The sequence below is a fragment of the Aegilops tauschii genome, chromosome 3 (genome assembly GCF_002575655.3).
Source record: "Aegilops tauschii subsp. strangulata cultivar AL8/78 chromosome 3, Aet v6.0, whole genome shotgun sequence".
Taxonomy (NCBI): domain Eukaryota; kingdom Viridiplantae; phylum Streptophyta; class Magnoliopsida; order Poales; family Poaceae; genus Aegilops; species Aegilops tauschii.
Genome location: NC_053037.3, coordinates 590,242,187 through 590,261,738, shown reverse-complemented (window position 1 = coordinate 590,261,738; position 19,552 = coordinate 590,242,187). Strand labels below are relative to the sequence as shown.

At 47.8% G+C, this 19,552-nt stretch overlaps 2 protein-coding genes across 2 annotated transcripts in view; one reads left to right on the top strand and one right to left on the bottom strand.

Annotated features, from left to right (window-relative positions):
• The window catches only part of LOC141020751 (F-box protein SKIP23-like), a 38,763-nt gene extending 23,339 nt beyond the window's left edge, over window positions 1-15,424 (bottom strand). Inside the window, exons 1-2 of the mRNA XM_073495691.1 lie at window positions 15,385-15,424; window positions 10,358-11,005 (exon numbers count right to left, since the gene is read on the bottom strand). Coding sequence (XP_073351792.1) covers window positions 10,358-11,005; window positions 15,385-15,424 — 688 coding nt within the window. The remainder of the gene's footprint in view (window positions 1-10,357; window positions 11,006-15,384) is intronic.
• A 2,338-nt stretch (window positions 15,425-17,762) lies between these two features.
• On the top strand, window positions 17,763-18,226 carry LOC109781015 (uncharacterized). The gene is made up of 2 exons (XM_020334383.1): window positions 17,763-17,969; window positions 18,023-18,226. Exons 1-2 carry the CDS (start codon window positions 17,763-17,765, stop codon window positions 18,224-18,226), a joined length of 411 nt encoding a protein of 136 aa, XP_020189972.1.
• The last annotated feature ends 1,326 nt before the right edge of the window (window positions 18,227-19,552 follow it).

The following is a 19,552-nucleotide window of genomic DNA, read 5'->3' as shown; positions in this document are numbered from 1 at the left end:
GACGTTTTGAAGACTCCAACATTTCATTGAAGGCCTTTGCAGATTCCTCCATCTCCTCGTCCGAATCCCGAGCATCATCGAAGTCTTGCACCATGTTTTCCATCCCGGTACCATGCTCGTCGGTACGACGACGATCCACCTCAGCTCGGTCACGTTGGGCAGACTCACCATGAAATGTCCACACCGTATAATCGGGCGTAAAACCACTCTTCTGCAGGTGTTTGCCCATTTCTACCTCTGTCCTCTTTTCCCAATTGCCGCACCGTAAACAGGGGCACCAGGTTTTCCTCTGGCCATTTGCAAATGCGGCTCGCACAAACCCCTTGGTTTTTGTGAACCATTCAGTGCTCCATTTGTTCTGACCAGTGTGACCGGTGTACATCCACGCACGATCACTCATCTTGACTTTCAGAGCTACTAGACACACAACAAATATATATATATATAATTCACCATGTATATATTCATCAGTTGATCTACTTTGTCAATTTTATTATGTCCATGCAACCTACACTCTAATAGGTAATGATAGGTCCTAATCCCACCCGAGTATGTTTAGATTGGGTTCATTTTCCCATGCAATGCTCCGGATCCTACGCAAAATTTCGGCAGCACCTCCCCGCTGTTCTCCTGATACACGTCTCTGCAATAAACAGAGAGGATGTGTACCCGGAGAACAACAGGGGAGGCACTGACGAAATTTATGCGTCGAATCCGGAGCAAAGCATATGGGAAAACGAACCCAATCTAAACATACTCGGGCTGTCCATGGATAGCGTTGGACAATTCGAAAGAATCAAGGTTATAAATATGCAAATGCATGCATATTTATAACTCTGACGCTTTCGAACGGGAGACACATATTGGTTACGCATACTGATGATTCAAGACACATATATAGCTAGCTATCAAGTTTCATCGGAATAGATCAAATAATTAATGGGGGAGGAGGACATGTCATTTGTGCTCACCCACGAACGAAGGGGCAGAGCTCGTCAAACGCACAGTGAGGTCGTTGAACACCAAACCGCGCAGCGATGAAACAACTGCACATTTAAAACTACCCGATCAACACAATTATATATGATGTTTTTCATAACAAAATCGAAAAATATATGACCTAACTAATAATTCACAAATATATGACCCCGTCGGCTTCTGGAAGGCCAAAGAACACCTTTTCGGGAGGTGTCGGGGGTCGGGGTGTCGGGGTGCCGTGTCGGGGTCGGGGTCTCGGGGTCTCGGGGTCGGGGTGTGGGGTCGGGGTGCCGGGTCGGGGTCGGGGTCGGGGTGTCGGGTCAGGCTCGGGGTCGGGGTGTCGGGGTCGGGGTCGGGGTCTCGGGGTCGGGGTGTCGGGTCGGGGTGCCGGGTCGGGGTCGGGGTGCCGTGTCGGTGTCGGGGTCGGGGTGTCGGGTCAGGCTCGGGGTCGGGGTCTCGGGGTCGGGGTCGGGGTGCCGTGTCGGTGTCGGGGTAAGGGTGGGTGTGGTGTCAGGGTGTCGGTGTCGGGGTGTCGTGTCGGTGTCGGGGTCGGGGTCTCGGGGTCGGGGTGTCGGGTCGGGGTGCCGGGTCGGGGTCGGGGTGCCCTGTCGGTGTCGGGGTCGGGGTGTCGGGTCAGGCTCGGGGTCGGGGTGTCGGGGTCGGGTCGGGGTGTCGTGTCGGTGTCGGGGTGCCGTGTCGGGGTCGGGGTCGGGGTCTCGGGTTCGGGGTGTCGGGTCGGGGTGCCGGGTCGGGGTCGGGGTGCCGTGTTGGTGTCGGGGTCGGGGTGTCGGGTCAGGCTCGGGGTCGGGGTGTCGGGGTCGGGGTGTCGGGGTCGGGGTCTAGGGGTCGGGGTGCCGGGTTGGGGTCGGGGTGCCGTGTCGGGTCGGGTTTTTTTTTCTCTTTTTTCCTTTTCTTCTTCTTCCTCTTCTTCCTTTTCTTCCTTTTCTTCCTTTTCTTCCTTCTTCTTCTTCTTCTTCTTCTTCTTCTTCTTCTTCTTCTTCTTCTTCTTCTTCTTCTTCTTCTTCTTCTTCTTCCTCCTCCTTTCCTTTTTCCTCTTCTTCTTCTCCTCCTCTCCTCTTTTTTCTTCTTCTTCTTCTTCCTCTTCTTCTTTTTTCTTCTCCTCCTCCTCTTCTTCTTCTTCCTTTCCTTTTTCCTCTTCTTATTCTCCTCCTCTCCTCTTTTTTTCTTCTTCTTCTTCTTTCCTCAAACTAAACTAAACCTAAAACTAAACCTAAATCTAAAACTAAAACTAAAACTAAATCTAAACTAAACATAAACCTAAAACTAATAAAACAGAAAAAAGGAAAAAACTAAATCTAAACCTAAAACTAAACTAAAACTAAACCTAAAACTAAAACTGAAACTAAATCTAAACTAAACATAAACCTAAAACTAAAAAAACAGAAAAAAGGAAAAAAAAGAGGAGGTAGAGCTCACCTGGGGCAGGGCCGGTGGAGGAGGTGGCCGGTGGAGGAGGGGGGCCGGGGCGGTGGAGGAGGTGGCCGGTGGAGGAGGGGTGCGGGGCGGCCTGGGGCGGCGGCGCCGGGCCCAGGGCGGTGGGGCGCGGGGGGGCCGGGGCGGCGGGGCGGCGGGGCGGGGGGCGGTGGGGCGGCGGGGGGCTGGGGCGGCGGGGCGCGGGGGGGCCGGAGCGCCGGGGCGGCGGGGGCGACGGGTGGTGGGGCGACGGCGCCGGGCGGCAGTGGCGACGGGGCGGGGGGGCGGTGGGGCGGCGGGGTGGTGGGGTGACCGGGCGGCGGCGAGTGGTGGGGGCGGCGGCGGCGGTGGGGTGGGATGTGGTGGCGGGGCGCGTCGGGGAGGAGAGAGGAGAGAACAGAGAGTAACGGGCGGGGGGGGGTACGGGCCGTTAGGTACTCTCCTCTTTGCCGTCCGCCAATCTTTGTCGTCCGCCTTTTTGTCTCTTTGCCGTCTGCTAGCAGACGGCAAAGAGGTGGGGCGTTCAGTTTTTCCCAAACGGGCGGGGGGTGGGGGCCACCTCTCTCTTTGCCGTCTGCCAGCGGACGGCAAAGAATCTTTGCCGTCTGCCAGCGGACGGCAAAGAATCTTGCCGTCCGCTGGCAGATGGCAAAGAGCTCGCAGATGGCAAAGACCTGTTTTGTCGTCTGCCATTTCTTTGCCGTCTGCTTTTGGGTAGCTGATGGCAAAGAGCTTCTTTGCCGTCAGCTAGCAGACGGCAAAGAGCTGGCAGATGGCAAATTAGCTGATTCCAGTAGGGCAACCGAGACCAATGCCACCCTTTAGTCCCGGTTGGTGCCACCAACCGGGACCAAAGGCCGCCGGTTCCCGCCCTTTGGGCTGCTGAAAAGAGACCTTTGGTCCCGGTTGGTGGCACCAACCGGGACTAAAGGGGGGGCATTGGTCCCGGTTGGTGCCACGAACCGGGACCAAAGGGTGGCATTGGTCACGGTTCGTGCCACCAACCGGGACCAATGGCCTTGCACAGCGGCGTGGTGGTGGGAGTTTAGTCCCACCTCACTAGCTGAGAGAGAGCCGCACCTGTTTATAAGGTGCGGTGCGCCTGAGCTATCGAGCTCCTCTCTAAAGCAGGCTTACGGGCCTAACCTCTCTGTACATGCCTGTGGGCCTACTGGGCCTTCTGCGGGCCTGAATCCTGGCCCATGGATGGGTTTCTAGTCGTATTCAGGCCGTGGTGGCCCAGTAGGTGGCAAAAATTTTATTTGTTGCCTGCTTTTTTGTTTTCTTTTTTGCTTTATTTATTTTGTTTTGTTTCTACTTACAACAACAAACTTATTTATTTTATTTTATTTTGTTTCTAATTACTTGTTTATTTTACTTTATGATAATTCTTTTTGCTATTAAAGTTTCTATCAAAAAAAGTTCTTTATGAAAATTCTTTTTGCTTTTAATGATTTTGAACAGAAAATACTTCGATAATTTTAGTTGCATCAATTTTATATGATTTTAGTTTCAATAATACTAGAGGTTTCTTATAATGTTTCGAACAGAAAATACTTTGTTAATTTTAGTTTCATAAATTTTATTAAAGTTTATTTTATTCTGTCAGAACACAAGAAGTCCGGAGTTGTAATAAGTTATTAAAAATAAAAAAGAGGCGCAATGCTCGTTGATTTGCTTCAAGCCTTTCGGAATAGTGTAGACTGCACTGCACATAGCTCCATGCAATCTACCTTATTCCTCAAGGCTTGAAGCTAAGCAACGTGAGCATTGCGCCTCTTCTTCATCGTCTTTGCACTCAGGGCTTATAAACCGCTCCTAGTGCCTCTCAGCTAGCGAGGTGGGACTAAAAAACTTCTTAGTAAGAAACTCTAGTACCGGTTCGTGCCACGAACCGGTACTAAAGGTGCTCGTGGGGCCACAGCCTCATTCGTACCGGTTCGTGGCACCAACCGGGACCAAAGGGTGGAATTGGTCCCGGTTCGTCCCACCAACCAGGACCAATGGCCTTGCACAGCGGCGTGGTGGTGAGTTTAGTCCCACCTCGCTAGCTGAGAGAGAGCCGCACCTGTTTATAAGGTGCGGTGCGCCTGAGCTGTCGAGCTCCTCTCTAAAGCAGGCTTACGGGCCTAACCTCTCTGTACATGCCCGTGGGCCTACTGGGCCTTCTGCGGGCCTGAATCCTGGCCCATGGATGGGTTTCTAATCGTATTCAGGCCGTGGTGGCCCAGTAGGTGGCATAATTTTTAATTTTTGGCCTGTTATTTTTCATGCATTTACTAATTATTTTGAGCTATAAGACCCTAAAATTGAAAAGCATTTCAAATGAAGTCTGAAAAGGTTGAAAGTTGGCATGGTATCATCATTTCATCCACATAGCATGTGCAAGAAAGTTGAGAGGGTTACGGCAAAAACTAGATGCACTTCGTGTACAAAACGGACAATGGTATCATACTCGTCTGTTGCAAAGTTGGCATGGTATCATCATAATAGTTGCGGGAGAAAGTCTTCACTTTTTCTTCGCTTGTGTCATTTGCTTATTGCGCCGTAACCATGGATAATCTTCATCGTTTATCAGGATGCTTGGGTCAGCCTTGACTTTGAAGGGAGGAATTTCATGAAACTTTTCATAATCTTCAAACATGTCTGTCTTGCCCTCCACTCCCACAATGTCCCTTTTTCCTGAAAGAACTATGTGGCGCTTTGGCTCATCGTATGATGTATTCGCTTCCTTATCTTTTCTTTTTCTCGGTCTGGTAGACATGTCCTTCACATAGATAACCTGTGCCACATCATTGGCTAGGACGAACGGTTCGTCAGTGTACCCAAGATTGTTCAGATCCACTGTTGTCATTCCGTACAGTGGGTCTACCTGTACCCCGCCTCCTGACAGATTGACCCATTTGCACTTAAACAAAGGGACCTTAAAATCATGTCCGTAGTCAAGTTCCCATATGTCCATTATGTAACCATAATATGTGTCCTTTCCCCTCTCGGTTGCTGCATCAAAGCGGACACCGCTGTTTTGGTTGGTGCTCTTTTGATCTTGGGCGATCGTGTAAAATGTATTCCCATTTATCTCGTATCCTTTGTAAGTCAATACAGTCGAAGATGGTCCCCTGGACAACGAGTACAACTCATCACAAACAGTGGTGTCACCTCTGAGACGTGTTTCCAACCAACTGCTGAAAGTCCTGATGTGATCACATGTAATCCAGTCGTCACACTGTTCCGGGTGTTTGGAGCGCAGACTGTTCTTGTGTTCATCGACATACGGGGTCACCAAGGTAGAGTTCTGTAGAACTGTGTAGTGTGCTTGAGACCAAGAATATCCGTCCCTGCATATTATTGAGTCCCCTCCAAGCGTGCCTTTTCCAGTCAGTCTCCCCTCATACCGCGATTTAGGGAGACCTATCTTCTTAAGGCCAGGAATGAAGTCAACACAAAACCCAATGACATCCGCAGTTTGATGGCCCATGGAGATGCTTCCTTCTGGCCTAGCGCGGTTACGGACATATTTCTTTAGGACTCCCATGAACCTCTCAAAGGGGAACATATTGTGTAGAAATACGGGCCCTAGAATGACAATCTCGTCGACTAGATGAACTAGGACGTGCGTCATGATATTGAAGAAGGATGGTGGGAACACCAGCTCGAAACTGACAAGACATTGCGCCACATCACTCCTTAGCCTTGGTATGATTTCTGGATCGATCACCTTCTGAGAGATTGCATTGAGAAATGCACATAGCTTCATAATGGCTAATCGGACGTTTTCCGGTAGAAGCCCCCTCAATGCAACCGAAAGCAGTTGCGTCATAATCACGTGGCAGTCATGAGACTTTAGGTTCTGGAACTTTTTCTCTGGCATATTTATTATTCCCTTTATATTCGATGAGAAGCCAGTCGGGACCTTCATACTGAGCAGGCATTCAAAGAAGATTTCTTTCTCTTCTTTCGTAAGAGCGTAGCTGGCAGGACCTTCATACTGCTTCGGAGGCATGCCGTCCTTTTCGTGCAAATGTTGCAGGTCCTCCCGTGCCTCAGGTGTATCTTTTGTCTTCCCATACACGCCCAAGAAGCCTAGCAGGTTCACGCAAAGGTTCTTCGTCACGTGCATCACGTCGATTGAAGAGCGGACCTCTAGCTCTTTCCAGTAGGGTAGGTCCCAACATATAGATTTCTTCTTCCACATGGGTGCGTGTCCCTCAGCGTCATTTGGAACAGCTAGTCCGCCGGGACCCTTTCCAAAGATTACGTGTAAATCATTGACCATAGCAAGTACGTGATCACCAGTACGCATGGCGGGCTTCTTCCAGTGATCTGCCTCGCCTTTGAAATGCTTGCCTTTCTTTCGACATTGATGGTTGGTCGGAAGAAATCGACGATGGCCCAGGTACACATTCTTCCTGCATTTGTCCAGGTATATACTTTTAGTGTCATCTAAACAGTGCGTGCATGCATGGTATCCCTTGTTTGTCTGTCCTGAAAGGTTACTGAGAGCGGGCCCAATCGTTGATGGTTACAAACAGCAACGCGTGCAGGTTAAATTCCTCCTGTTTGTGCTCATCCCACGTACGTATACCGTTTCCATTCCACAGCTGTAAAAGTTCTTGAACTAATGGCCTTAGGTACACATCAATGTCGTTGCCGGGTTGCTTAGGGCCTTGGATGAGAACTGGCATCATAATGAACTTCCGCTTCATGCACATCCAAGGAGGAAGGTTATACATACATAGAGTCACGGGCCAGGTGCTGTGATTGCTGCTCTGCTCCCCGAAAGGATTAATGCCATCCGCGCTTAAACCAAACCATACGTTCCTTGGGTCAGCTGCAAACTCAGCCTAGTACTTTCTCTCGATTTTTCTCCACTGCGACCCGTCAGCGGGTGCTCTCAATTTCCCGTCTTTCTTACGGTCCTCACTGTGCCATCGCATCAACTTGGCATGCTCTTCGTTTCTGAACAGACGTTTCAACCGTGGTATTATAGGAGCATACCACACCACCTTCGCAGGAACCCTCTTCCTGGGGGGCTCGCCGTCAACATCACCAGGGTCATCTCGTCTGATCTTATACCGCAATGCACCGCATACCGGGCATGCGTTCAGATCCTTGTACGCACCGCGGTAGAGGATGCAGTCATTAGGGCATGCATGTATCTTCTGCACCTCCAATCCTAGAGGGCATACGACCTTCTTTGCTGCGTATGTACTGTCGGGCAATTCGTTATCCTTTGGAAGCTTCTTCTTCAATATTTTCAATAGCTTCTCAAATCCTTTGTCAGGCACAACATTCTCTGCCTTCCACTACAGCAATTCCACTACGGTACCGAGCTTTGTGTTGCCATCTTCGCAATTGGGGTACAACCCTTTTTTGTGATCCTCTAACATGCGATCGAACTTCAGCTTCTCCTTTTGACTTTCGCATTGCGTCCTTGCATCGACTATGACCCGGCGGAGATCATCATCATCGGGCACTGGTTCCTCTTGATCTTCAGCAGCTTCCTCCCTTGCAACATCATTGGGCACATCGTCTGGTTCCTCTTGATCTTCAGCAGCTTACCCCGTTGCAGCATCACCGTATTCAGGGGGCACATAGTTGTCATCGTCCTCTTCTTCTTCGCCGTCTTCCATCATAACCCCCATTTCTCCGTGCCTCGTCCAAACATTATAGTGTGGCATGAAACCCTTGTAAAGCAGGTGGGCGTGAAGGATTTTCCGGTCAGAGTAAGACTTCGTATTCCCACATATAGGGCATGGACTACACATAAAACCATTCTGCTTGTTTGCCTCAGCCACTTTGAGAAAATCATGCACGCCCTTAATGTACTCGGAGGTGTGTCTGTCACCGTACATTCATTGCCGGTTCATCTGCGTGCATTATATATAATTAAGTGTGTCTAAAACCATTACAGAACATCATGAATAGATAATTAAGTGACCAAATTAATAGAAGTTCATCATCACATTAAAACCAAAGTACATACATAGTTCTCATCTAACAACATATATATAGCTCTCCAGAGCATCTAATTAATTAAACCATACATTGAAACTATGTAAAACATTTCAATGCGAAAACAAATGCGATCATAATCGCAACCAAGGTAACAATTGATCCAACGACATAATGATACCAAGCCTCGGTATGAATGGCATATTTTCTAATCTTTCTAATCTTCAAGCGCATTGCATCCATGTTGATCTTGTAATCATCGACGACATCCGCAACATGCAACTCCAATATCATCTTCTCCTCCTCAATTTTTTTTTATTTTTTCCTTCAAGTAATTGTTTTCTTCTTCAACTAAATTTAACCTCTCGACAATAGGGTCGGTTAGAATTTCCGGTTCAACCACCTCCTAGATAAATAAAATCTATGTCACGTTGGTCGGTATATTTGTCATAAACAATAAATGAACCAAATAGTTATAAAAAGATAATATATACCACATCCGAATCATAGACAGGACGAGGGCCGACGGGGGCGGATACCAAAACCATCGCACTATGTAATAAGAAGGAATAATAAAAGTAACAAAATTAGACAAGTAACTATCTAAAGTAAGAATTTTTTCCTTTCAGAAAGAAGATAAGAACAAGAGGCTCACCACGGTGGTGCTGGCGACGAGATTGGCGCGGGCGATCGACGGCGGTGAAGACGGGGACGGGACGTGACGGACCGCTAAACCTAGACAAATCTGGGGGAAAATGGAGCTCGGAGGTCGAGTTTCGAGAGGAGAAAGATTATCTAGTGTGGCTCAGACATTTCATCGAACACCTCATGTGCATAGGAGGTGAGCTAGAGCATCCAAATGCCCTCCCCTCGCCGGCCAGAAAAAACAGAGCACTCTGGAGTGCTCTGCTGTGGCGATGGGGTATATATAGGGAACTCTTTGGTCCCGGTTCGTCGCACCAACCGGGACTAAAGGCCTTTGGTCCCGGTTGGTGCCACGAACCGGGACCAATGCCCCCTTTAGTCCCGGTTGGTGGCACCAACCGGGACCAAAGGCCTTGTGCTGCCCCGCGTCAAAAGTTTAGTCCCACCTCGCTAGTTGAGAGAGCTCCAGAGTGGTTTATAAGCGCTGCTGCGCCCACCCTCTCGAACTCCTCTCAACTGCAGGCTTTCGGGCCTAACCGTTCTCTTTGCCTGTGGGGCCTACTGGGCCTTCTGCGGGCCTAAATCCTGGTCCATGGATGGGTTTCTAGTCGTATTCAGGCCGTGGTGGCCCAGTAGGTGGCATAATTTGTTTCCTCTGTTTTTTTCTCTTTTGCTTTATTTGTTTGTTTCTACTTACAACAAAAAACTTATTTATTTTATTTCTAATTACTTATGTATTTTACTTTAATTTTTTTATTTTTATTTATTTTACTGCTGCTATTTTTACTTAATTTATTAAGGTTTATTTATTTTAGTTACTATAGTTTATTTTATTTTACTTTATTAAGGTTTATTTATTTTTATTTATTTTATTAAGGTTTATTTATTTTATAAATATAAAAAAATGAACATGGATGCGCTTATAGAGGAAATTCAACCTAAATTCATAATAAATTTCTATGAAATTTACTGTGAATTTAGGTCAAATTCCCTGTATAAGGGCATCTATTTTCACTTTAAGAGGAGCTCAACAAGGCAGAGAGGGGCGGATTTATAAACTGGTGTGAGCGCCCTTCGGTTGGCGAGGTGGGACTAAACACTGGCCGCAACTAGGACCAGCCCTTTAGTCCCGGTTTGTGGTAGGAACCGGGACTAAAGAGTGGTGGGCCAGGAGCGTGACCCATTGGTCCCGGTTTGTCCCACCAACCAGGACCAAAGGGTCCGGACGAACCGGGACCAATGCCCCCGCGAGGCCCGGCAGGCCCCTGACCGCACGAACTGGGACTAATGTAAATATTGCTCTGTGACCAGAGCCCAGTTTTCTACTAGTACATCACGGTGAAACTCTCCCGGCGGTCTCCTCCGGAGACGGCGAGCGCGGCCTTGTGGAAGAACTCGTCGCGCATGGCCTGCATCGGAACCGTCTCGGGAGGCGACCGCCGGGCCTTCTTGTTAGGGCCCCGGATGTGCGAGCGATACGCGTGATTGTCCACGGAGAAACACGCGCCCCCGCCGTCGTCGTCGGCGAGCAAGGGCCTGATGAACCCACAGTCGAACGACGTGACATCCGGCAGCGGGAGCCGCCTGCCGTCGGCGACGGGCTCGAGGAGCGACGCGCCGCACGCCTTGTCCACGACGACGAGCCAGCCCCGGGAGCAGCCGATGACGCGGTGGGGCCGCGCGCCGCCCGCGTCGCTCCCAAGGTACACCGTCTTCTTGACCTCGCCGGCGCGGTCGGAGAAGTCGACGGCGATGGCGCCGGACCTGAGGGACACGAGGTGGAGGGCGTGGCGGTTGAGCCGAGCGCCGGTGGCGCTCGACGCGCTGCGCCACGGCCTGCAGACGGCGGCGAACGCATCGCGGTCGCGTTTCACGTCGCCTACGCGGCGCGAGATCTCCTCGAGGAGCTCCGGCAGAAGGCCGGACCAGTCGGAGGCGGCGGCGGCGCTTATGTTTCCTGGAGAACAAGATCGAGACGAGCGCAGCGGCGGTGCTTTTGAAACCGTAATCGTAGGTTACCTTAACGGATGGAAGAGAATAAATCGGCGCTAATTTTGATCCTTCCCGTCCACGGAATCCTAACGTTAAACTACTCATAATTAGGATCTTTTGAGGCCCAACTCATATAGAGTACGAGTAGAAAGGAAAGTCCAATGGTTCGGTCCGTGATCAATCCGGGAGCCCTGCCCAACAGGTATGTGTTCCCTCAAAAAAAGTTCCCAAAATAAACAAGTGTATAAAGGATGCATATAGAAACAAGTGTATAAAGCCTATTAAGAAAAGTTTGTAAATTGGAAAATCTAATGGACAAGTATTTGCTCACTGGGCTTAGGGAGAGAACACACGCCTTTGACTCTAGAGCTCGATGACGAGGAGGGATGGACATTGCGGAGGAGCCGGTTGAACCAGTGGGAAACACTTGTGTTCTAATTAAATCGATGTGACGGTCACCCATCTGGTTTTTTCAAATTAGGATTGCCAGATATTTTGTCACATGATGGGTAGCACCCCGAGATTAGAGGGATTGCTTTATCAGGACACTCTTCCCCACTTAGTCATTTGCAACAGTGGGCATTGGTAGGAAGAAGGAGAGCTCGACCGCCCGGTAGAGAGGTGGATTGAAAAGAGAAATATGTGGAAGAAGGGGGAGTGAAGGAGATGAGGATGAGTCATGGGGCGCGTAGACTCGTGCTCGAAACGAGAAATGCGAGGAAGAAGGGAAGAGGAGGTGGGCCGCCGGGCAAACATGGCCATATGGGTCGTGCCTCTTGGGCCTGCCTGCAGGCATGGATTTTCGAGAGGAGCTAGTTAACGAGCGCTCCTTCGGGAGTCTCGCAACGATCAGCGCCACTTGGCGCTCTCAGCCATTCACCACGTGTCGTGTTCTGGGCGCTCCTTCCGGATTTTGTTTTTTATTATTTTTTCGCACGCGTTTTCGGCTTTTTAAACTTTTTTTTCGACGTTCTGGTTTTCCACCGGTCTTCCTTAGCTTCTCGATAAAAAAAATCAAGATTCTTTTTTGGGCGAAAAAACGCGTTTTCTTTTTTTTCGAGAGAGGCACGGTTTTGCTTTCGCGAGAGTCACGGTCGTACCTCTCGAAAACGGAAAAAAACGTGTTTTCTATTTTTTTTCCTTTCGCGAGAGTCACGGTCGTGCCTCTCGGAAACGGAAAAAAAACGTGTTTTCTATTTTTTTCCTTTCGCGGGAGTCATGGTTTTGCTTTCGAGAGAGGCACGGGTGTGCTTTCGCGAGAGTCACGGCCGTGCCTCTCGCAAACCAAAAAAATGCGTTTTCTGTTTTTTTTCCTTTCGCGAGAGTCACGGTTTTGCTTCCACGAGAGGCACGGTTGTGCTTTAGCGAGAGTCACGGCCGTGCCTCTCGGAAACGGGAAAAAAACGTGTTTTCTGGTTTTTTCTTCCTTTCGCGAGAGTCACGGTTTTGCTTCCGCGAGAGGCACGGTTGTGCTTTCGCGAGAGTCACGGTCGTGCCTGTCGGAAACGAAAATTCGCGAGAGTCACGGTTGTGCTTTCGCGAGAGTCACGGCCGTGCCTCTCGGAAACAAAAATTCGCGAGAGTCACGGCCGTGCCTCTCGGAAACGAAAAAAATGCGTTTTCTTTTCTTTTTTTCCTTCCGTGAGAGTCACGGTTTTGCTTTCGCGAGGGCACAGTTGTGATTTCGTGAGAGGCACGGGCGTGCCTCTTTCAAAAAGGGAAAAAACCCGTGCTCCCGGTTCGGTTTTTTCGTCCAGTTTTTTCATGAAAAAAAAGTTCGTCAAAACCTATCAACATGGGACCTAGTTTTGAAGATCTCGACGCGAGGAATCCAACGCTGAAGTGGTTCGAGATTTGGACGCACGGTTTGAGAGAAAACGTTTTGAATAAACGGATTTACGAAAAAAGGGAAAACTCCCAGGTTGCGACAAGTGGCGCACAGCACGCCACATGTCGCAGCCTGGGGAGTTGGAGGGATCTTTGCAACGAGTACTCCTCAACTAGTGATTCGTGGATTTTCGACATGGCGTGGGACGGGCACGACACGCGAAAAAAGGGTCGGGCTAGCCTTCGGCCCGCCATGGAACAAGATTGATCTCTAAAGCCAAGCCTTAAGGCCGAGCATGGCACGACCGTTTTTTATTTATTCCTATATTTAACAGAATTTTTTGTATGTTTTCTTAATTTTCATAATTTTCCTTATTTTTTCAGTATTTTCTGTTGTTTTTTCTTAATATTTTAGATTTTATGTATTTTCTACACCTAACCAAGCACAAGGCCGAAATGCAACGCTGGTCGGCCCGCAGCCATAACGTGACGAGCTGGCCTTTTTATCTCGCGGCGACTATATCGCGCATTCAGCGAGGCAATAGTACGTCTCGCTGAATCTGGCTACAGTAATCGGGTCAGCCCACTTCGCGGCGCACAGTTAAAGAAGAAGGGAAGGGAAAAGGAGTGCACAAGAGATCGATCCCTGGAGCTCTAGCCACCGCACCGCGCCATTGGTCGTGTTATGTAAAGGGGCCGCAACATATTTGAAGCTTGTAAAACCGGTTTTCTCCTCTCTTTTTTTCTCTTGTTTTTCTTTATTTGTCTTCTCTGGTTTTTTATTTGTTTCAATTTTATTTTTCCATTTCTTCATTTTGTTTCTTTTTTAGTTTTCTTTGTTTATTTCAGCTCGAAGGGCACAATACTAGCCCGGCCAAAAAAACAAATTGCTGCAAGCGACGCTCGAATGAGACTCCAGTCCTTCGCTCCTTTTTTATAGAAAAAAGAAGAGGTTCGCTCGCTCGCTTCTGTTGCTTTGCTTTGTCTAAAAAAACTGGTTGGCTGGTTGACCATCTGATAGGTATCCATTGACTTTTGAAAAAGATCATAAAAGTAAAAAAAACATTGATTTTCAAAAAAAAATCAACAAATTTGAAAAAAACTACACCGTGTTTGAATTTTTTAATCAATTTTGAAAAAATACCATTGATTTTGATAATATTTCATCAAATTTGAAAAAATAATTGATTTTGGAAAAAATATCAAATATGAAAAAAATTCATCAGATTGAAAAGAAAGTCCACCAATTTTGAAATAAATTCGTCGAATTTGAAAAAAAGTTCACCAATTTTGAAAAAAGTTATCAACTTCAAAAAAAGTTCATCAAATTTTAAAAAAATCATTGAACTTGAAAATAGTTCATCGAATTTGAAAAAATTTCACCGACTTAAAAAAACGTTCTAAAATTTGAAAAAAATCATCAAATTTGAAAAAAGTTCATGATTTTGAGAAAAAAGTTCACCAATTTTAAAAATGTTCATCCAATTAGAAAAAAGTTCATTGAATTTGAAAAAGTTTATCCAATTAGAAAAAATCACGAATTTGAAAAAAACTCATTGATTTAAAAAAGAAATCAATATTTCTAAAAACTTCGCGCATTTAGTAAAATAAGAAAGAAACACATAATGGGAAAAGAAAAAGGAAACACAAAATGGTTAAAGAAAAAAACTTTCCAAAAAAAGAACCGCGACCTTGGTAAAGAATAAATAAAGCTAAAGAATTATGTGAGTACATCAGCCGGCTGGTCCTGGAGGTTCGTGCTCTGTCCTCTAAAGCCAGAGATCCCGAGTTCAAACCGCACCTTCGCACATTCATTTTTGCCTAGGTTTGAATAAAAAAAGAGAGAACGGGCCGGCCCAGCGCAGCAGGGGGGTGTGCGCCCGTTCGCCAATAGTGAAGAAACGGGCGCATAAGGCGCCGTTTAGGGTTTGCCAGAAGTGGCCCTTGTGTACAATGTGAAGTCTTAAATAATTTAGTACCGGTTCAAAATATGCTATCTGTTACAACAGAAATACTTGAAGGCCAGTGATAGGTGACGATCGACCGGCAGAAATTTTGGCTAATCGCCACGCGTCCGTCATATGTAACCACAACACCGATGATTGCTCTCGATTCCATCTTCTTCCTCGCGCACAGATCCTCCCCTCCTGCAAAGGTAGCCCGCGCACCGCAACGTCATGGCAGCTCTGACCTCTCCCCGTCGAAGCACAACCCGTCATCGTCCTCGCTGTCGCTATCGAAGCACCGCCAGTTTGCGGGTTGTAGCATTGGCAGCCAGGCGCGTGGGAGCAAGGCATCCTCGCTTCTTAGCCAATTGCCGCATGAAACATCTCTGATTGCAGTTTTTTTTGGCGTCTGTGTTGGGATCTCGCCATGTGTGATAGCCTCCAGCAAAACTCGCCGCCGGTTGCAGTAAAAAACCACCAACGTCCCAGCAAAAGTCACGGTGAGATTCAGCAAAAGTCACGGTGAGATTCAGCAAAAGTTGCCGCTGGTCGCAGCAAAAAAAAAACCAACGGTTCCAGCATTCTCGGCTGCCCGGTTGTACCAAACCATCAACGACGGCGTCGCTGGTTGCAGCTCCGGCCACCATGGTGGTAGCATCTACGAGCATGGTTGTACCGAATCATCGACGACGACGTCTCCGGTTGTAGCTCCGGTGACCACGGTTGTAGCATCTGTGAGCATGGTTGTAGCAAAAATGTCGACGATGGCGTCGCCGGTTGCAGGTTAGGTGGGCACGGGTGTAGCTCTGGTGCGCGTGGTTGTAGCAAAAAAGCAAACATCAACGGCGGTGTGGCCGGTTGCAGCTCCGGTGAGCACGGGTGCAGCTCTGGTGCACTTTGTTGTAGGAAAAAAAAGTCAACAATGGCGTCACCAGTATAAATATGTAGGTTTGAAAAGTTTACGGCATGTGGAGAGAATCAAGGACGGTTATCCAACTTTTTGGCAACTAAAAATTCGGCTACCAACTGGCTGCCAATTTACTTTGCCAATCTCCCAAAAGTTGTAAAAAACTGGCAAGTTTTAAAGTTGCCAAATACTGGCATTGCCAAAATGTTGCCTACAAACCTATCAAAGGCCCGTGGAACCGCCCGTTAACTTTTTTTTCTATAGGGAGAGTCCATGGGCCACCCCAAACAACTCCTAAACATCCAGACCGCGGTGTCCAGACATTGTTTTCTATCCACGCTGTGTTGCAAACGCCCCCAAATGCGTTCGGGTGTCCGAATTTTCACAAACCGGTCATAAACTAGTGGAAGGTTTGTGGCCAAATCCTATTTGGCGCCTTTTGCGCCGGATACAGCTGTTTCCTCAAACGGGCGCACACCCCCTCCCTTCCTTGGGTACTAACGGGCCGGCCCATCTCCATGTTCACTATATGGTTTTATAACCCAAAAAAGGGCGCCTGAGGGAGAATCGAAAATGTGACCTCCCGCTTCATGAGATGTTGCAACAACCGCCGCGCCACCAAACCGTTGCTACATCTTTTCTATCCTTTCTTCTATCATCTTTCCTTTTTTCCATTTTCTTTTGCCCTTTTTCCAAAAAAAAATCAAATTCGAGAAAATTTCTTTCTTCATGTTTTTTTGTGAAAAATGGATGAACTTTTTGTTTACAAATTCAATGAACTTTTTACATAATCGATAATGTTTTTTCAAATTCAATGAACTTTTTTCAAATTTGTTGAATTTTTTTCAACTTCGACAAACTTTTTTGAATCCAATGAATTTTGTTTCAAATTCGGCAAACTTTTTCAATCCGATGATTTTTTTTTCAAATTCGATGAATCTTTATCAATTTTGTGTTCAAAATTTGATTAATTTTTATAGAATTGATGAACTTTTTCAAATTCGTGAAGTGTTTTTTCAAATTAGTATTTTTTTTAGATCCATGTGTTTTTTAGTTTTGTGAACGAAGGGACGAACATCAAAGAAAAAAATAACAAAGAACGAACGAAACGTGCACGAAGGGAATTAGCGAGCGATCGGAGAGGGGAATGTGTGAGCCTGCTACCTGGGCCGGCCCACGCGAGGCTGCTGCGTGAACGCTTGCTAAGCAAACGGGTGCATAAGGCACCGACGAGGAGGTCTCAGGTTTGCGGGAGTCTGGACATTCGGAACATAGGCTTCCGGCACCCTGGCCCATCCATTTCCCTTCTCCTGGACCACTTTTCCCTATTCCAGCCCTCCCCCCTTGTATACAAAAAATACCCATGTCCACGATAGTAAATACAAAATATTATTGTGGGCACTGTGGCATGCAAGACGCAAAGCTATTTATGAACAGGAGTTTCAGTCACCGCAGAATACGCTATATAAAGAATATATTAATTAAGATCGCATCGTGAACGAAATATTAGAAATGGATAATATAATAGCATATTTAAAATTTAAACATTTTTAAGGGATTTTCATATATAACATGTTATATTTGAAGTTAGGCTTTGTATGTTATGAATCATTAAGAAACCATTTGAATCTGCCCGAAAATAGAAAAGCTGGGCCAAAACTGAAACATTTTGCATCCCATCTGTTAAATGACGCTCGGACGAGGCAGTAATATTAGTAGCAGGGAAAAGGAGAAAAAGGAAAGAGAGAGCCGTGATCGAACCATGTCTTTGGCGCGGAGTCGTTAGGCTAATACCACTGTACCACTCGAGCGTTGGTGATGTATGACAGAGGCTTAATATAAATAACATAAACTACCGGCGATTTTAGAAGGAAAAAAGCGAACGGTTTTTTCCACTTACCAATGGCATGTGGATAATTATTTACATCTCCAGGGATAATTTCAATGATGGACGGTCAGAAGCAGTTCGTGCTTTATCAGTAGGTAGAGATACATAGGCAGCATCACTGTGTGCTCCCACGAAAATATATCTACAAAGCATTAATTGTCCACCCGATAGCCCGAACACCCTACCCGCAATGGCGAAGCATTCTATCCCCTTGCTCATGGCAATGGTCTCCATCCTTCTCACAGCCATAGCCACCACCCGGGCCGCGAGCCTTGCCCCAGCAGCCGACGACCGGAACTCAAGAAACATGCCAACCGCGTATGAAATGCTAGGGAGGTATGGCTTCCCACCTGGCATCCTCCGGAAGGCGTGCAGGGCTACGAGCTCCGGCCAGATGGTTCCTTTGAGGTACACCTCTCTAACGACTGCAAAGTCCGCATCGCCGGGCAGAACATCCAGTACAACAGCCGGATCGCCGGGAAGATCCAGAACGGCTTGATCACGGGCCTTGAGGGCGTGAAGGTGAAGATCTTTATTCCGTTTATCCGCGTTCGGGACGTCCGCCGCAACGGCAACGAGCTCAGGCTCCACGCCGGGAAGATAGCCAAGTCATTCTCGGCCAACGATTTCTCCTTCTCCCCACGGTGCAACTGAGGAGAGGAGACGCGCCGTTCCCATGGATAAATAGATATCCTCAAAAAAATATTGGCCGTGGGGAGAAGGAGAAATCCTAGGCCTGGAATTACTTGGGCTGATTGATAAATAGATATCCTCAAAAAAATATAGCAATTTTATATTATATGTAGCAATTAATACTTTGTATGTATGCCTAAAAAGATATGGCTGATTAAATCTATCTATTTCTCAATCTCTCTACCTATCTATCTTTTTTATTGAGGGTATCTATTTATCTTATTAAAGTGGTGGAGATCTATTTTATTGAATTGAGAAGTAGCAAAGATGGATATTGGTCAACACGGACATCTCCAATCACTACAAAAAAAGACACATCCATGACATTTTGAGCCGAACGAAATTTTTTCTGTCATATATATGACACTTCTATGGCGATAATTGTGACAAAACCCGGTATCATCATAGATGTGGTGGGCTCCTACTTCTATGACAAAAAATCATGACAGAAAATGGGCTTTTCGTCCTGGGCGGGCCGGAGACGCAGCTGCATGACATTCTTTGGGCCGTCCATGACGGAAAAAACCGTGGTAGAAGCGAGGGCGAGGAAAATTTCGGGGAGTTCCCGGTTACGGTGGGAGGTCGGGGGCTGAGCGATGCACGTTTCTCTCGTACACGTACGCGCGTGTGTGCGAGGCTTTGGCTCTAACTGAACCCGAGCGAGGCGTTGGGCTCTAACGGAACCCGAGCGATTGCACTGCAGGCTACGCGTTACTGAACCCGAGCGATCGATCGATGGCTATTAACTGAACCCGATCGAGCGATTCCTTCGCTACTGCTGCTAACTGAAGCCGATCGATGCTGCCTCTGGATGAACAGTGAGCGTTGCTGGGGGGTTTTGGATGAACAGTTCCCGGTGGGGGTGGATGAATAGGACCCCGTGGTGTTGCCTCTGGATGAACAGGACCCCGATCGATCGAGCCGGTTGGGGCTGGATGAACAGGACCCCGTGGAGGGCAGGATGAACAGGACCACCCCGTGGAGGGCAGAATGAACAGTAGACGGTGGAGGGCTGGATGAACAGTAGCCCGTGGAGAGGTGGTTGAACAGGAGCCCGTGGAGAGGGCTGGTTGAACAGTAGCCGGTGGAGTAGCGCGTGGTGGAGGCTGGATGAACAGGAGCCCGTGGATGAACAGTCGCAGGTGGAGGCTGGAGGAGGTCGACGATGGATGAACAGTAGCCCGTGGAGGCTGTAGGGGGTCGACGGTGGAGATGAACAGTGTCCCGTGGAGTCCCGTTTTGCGGTACGCCACACCCCTCCCGATGAACAGGACCCCTGTTTCGACC

Excerpts from the sequence above, each read along its gene's own strand:
- LOC109781015 (XM_020334383.1), top strand. The coding sequence starts at position 17,763 with ATGGCGAAGCATTCTATCCCCTTGCTCATGGCAATGGTCTCCATCCTT. Across the intron at positions 17,970-18,022 it reads CTACGAGCTCCGGCCAGATG|AACATCCAGTACAACAGCCG; the intron begins GTTCCTTTGAGG and ends ATCGCCGGGCAG.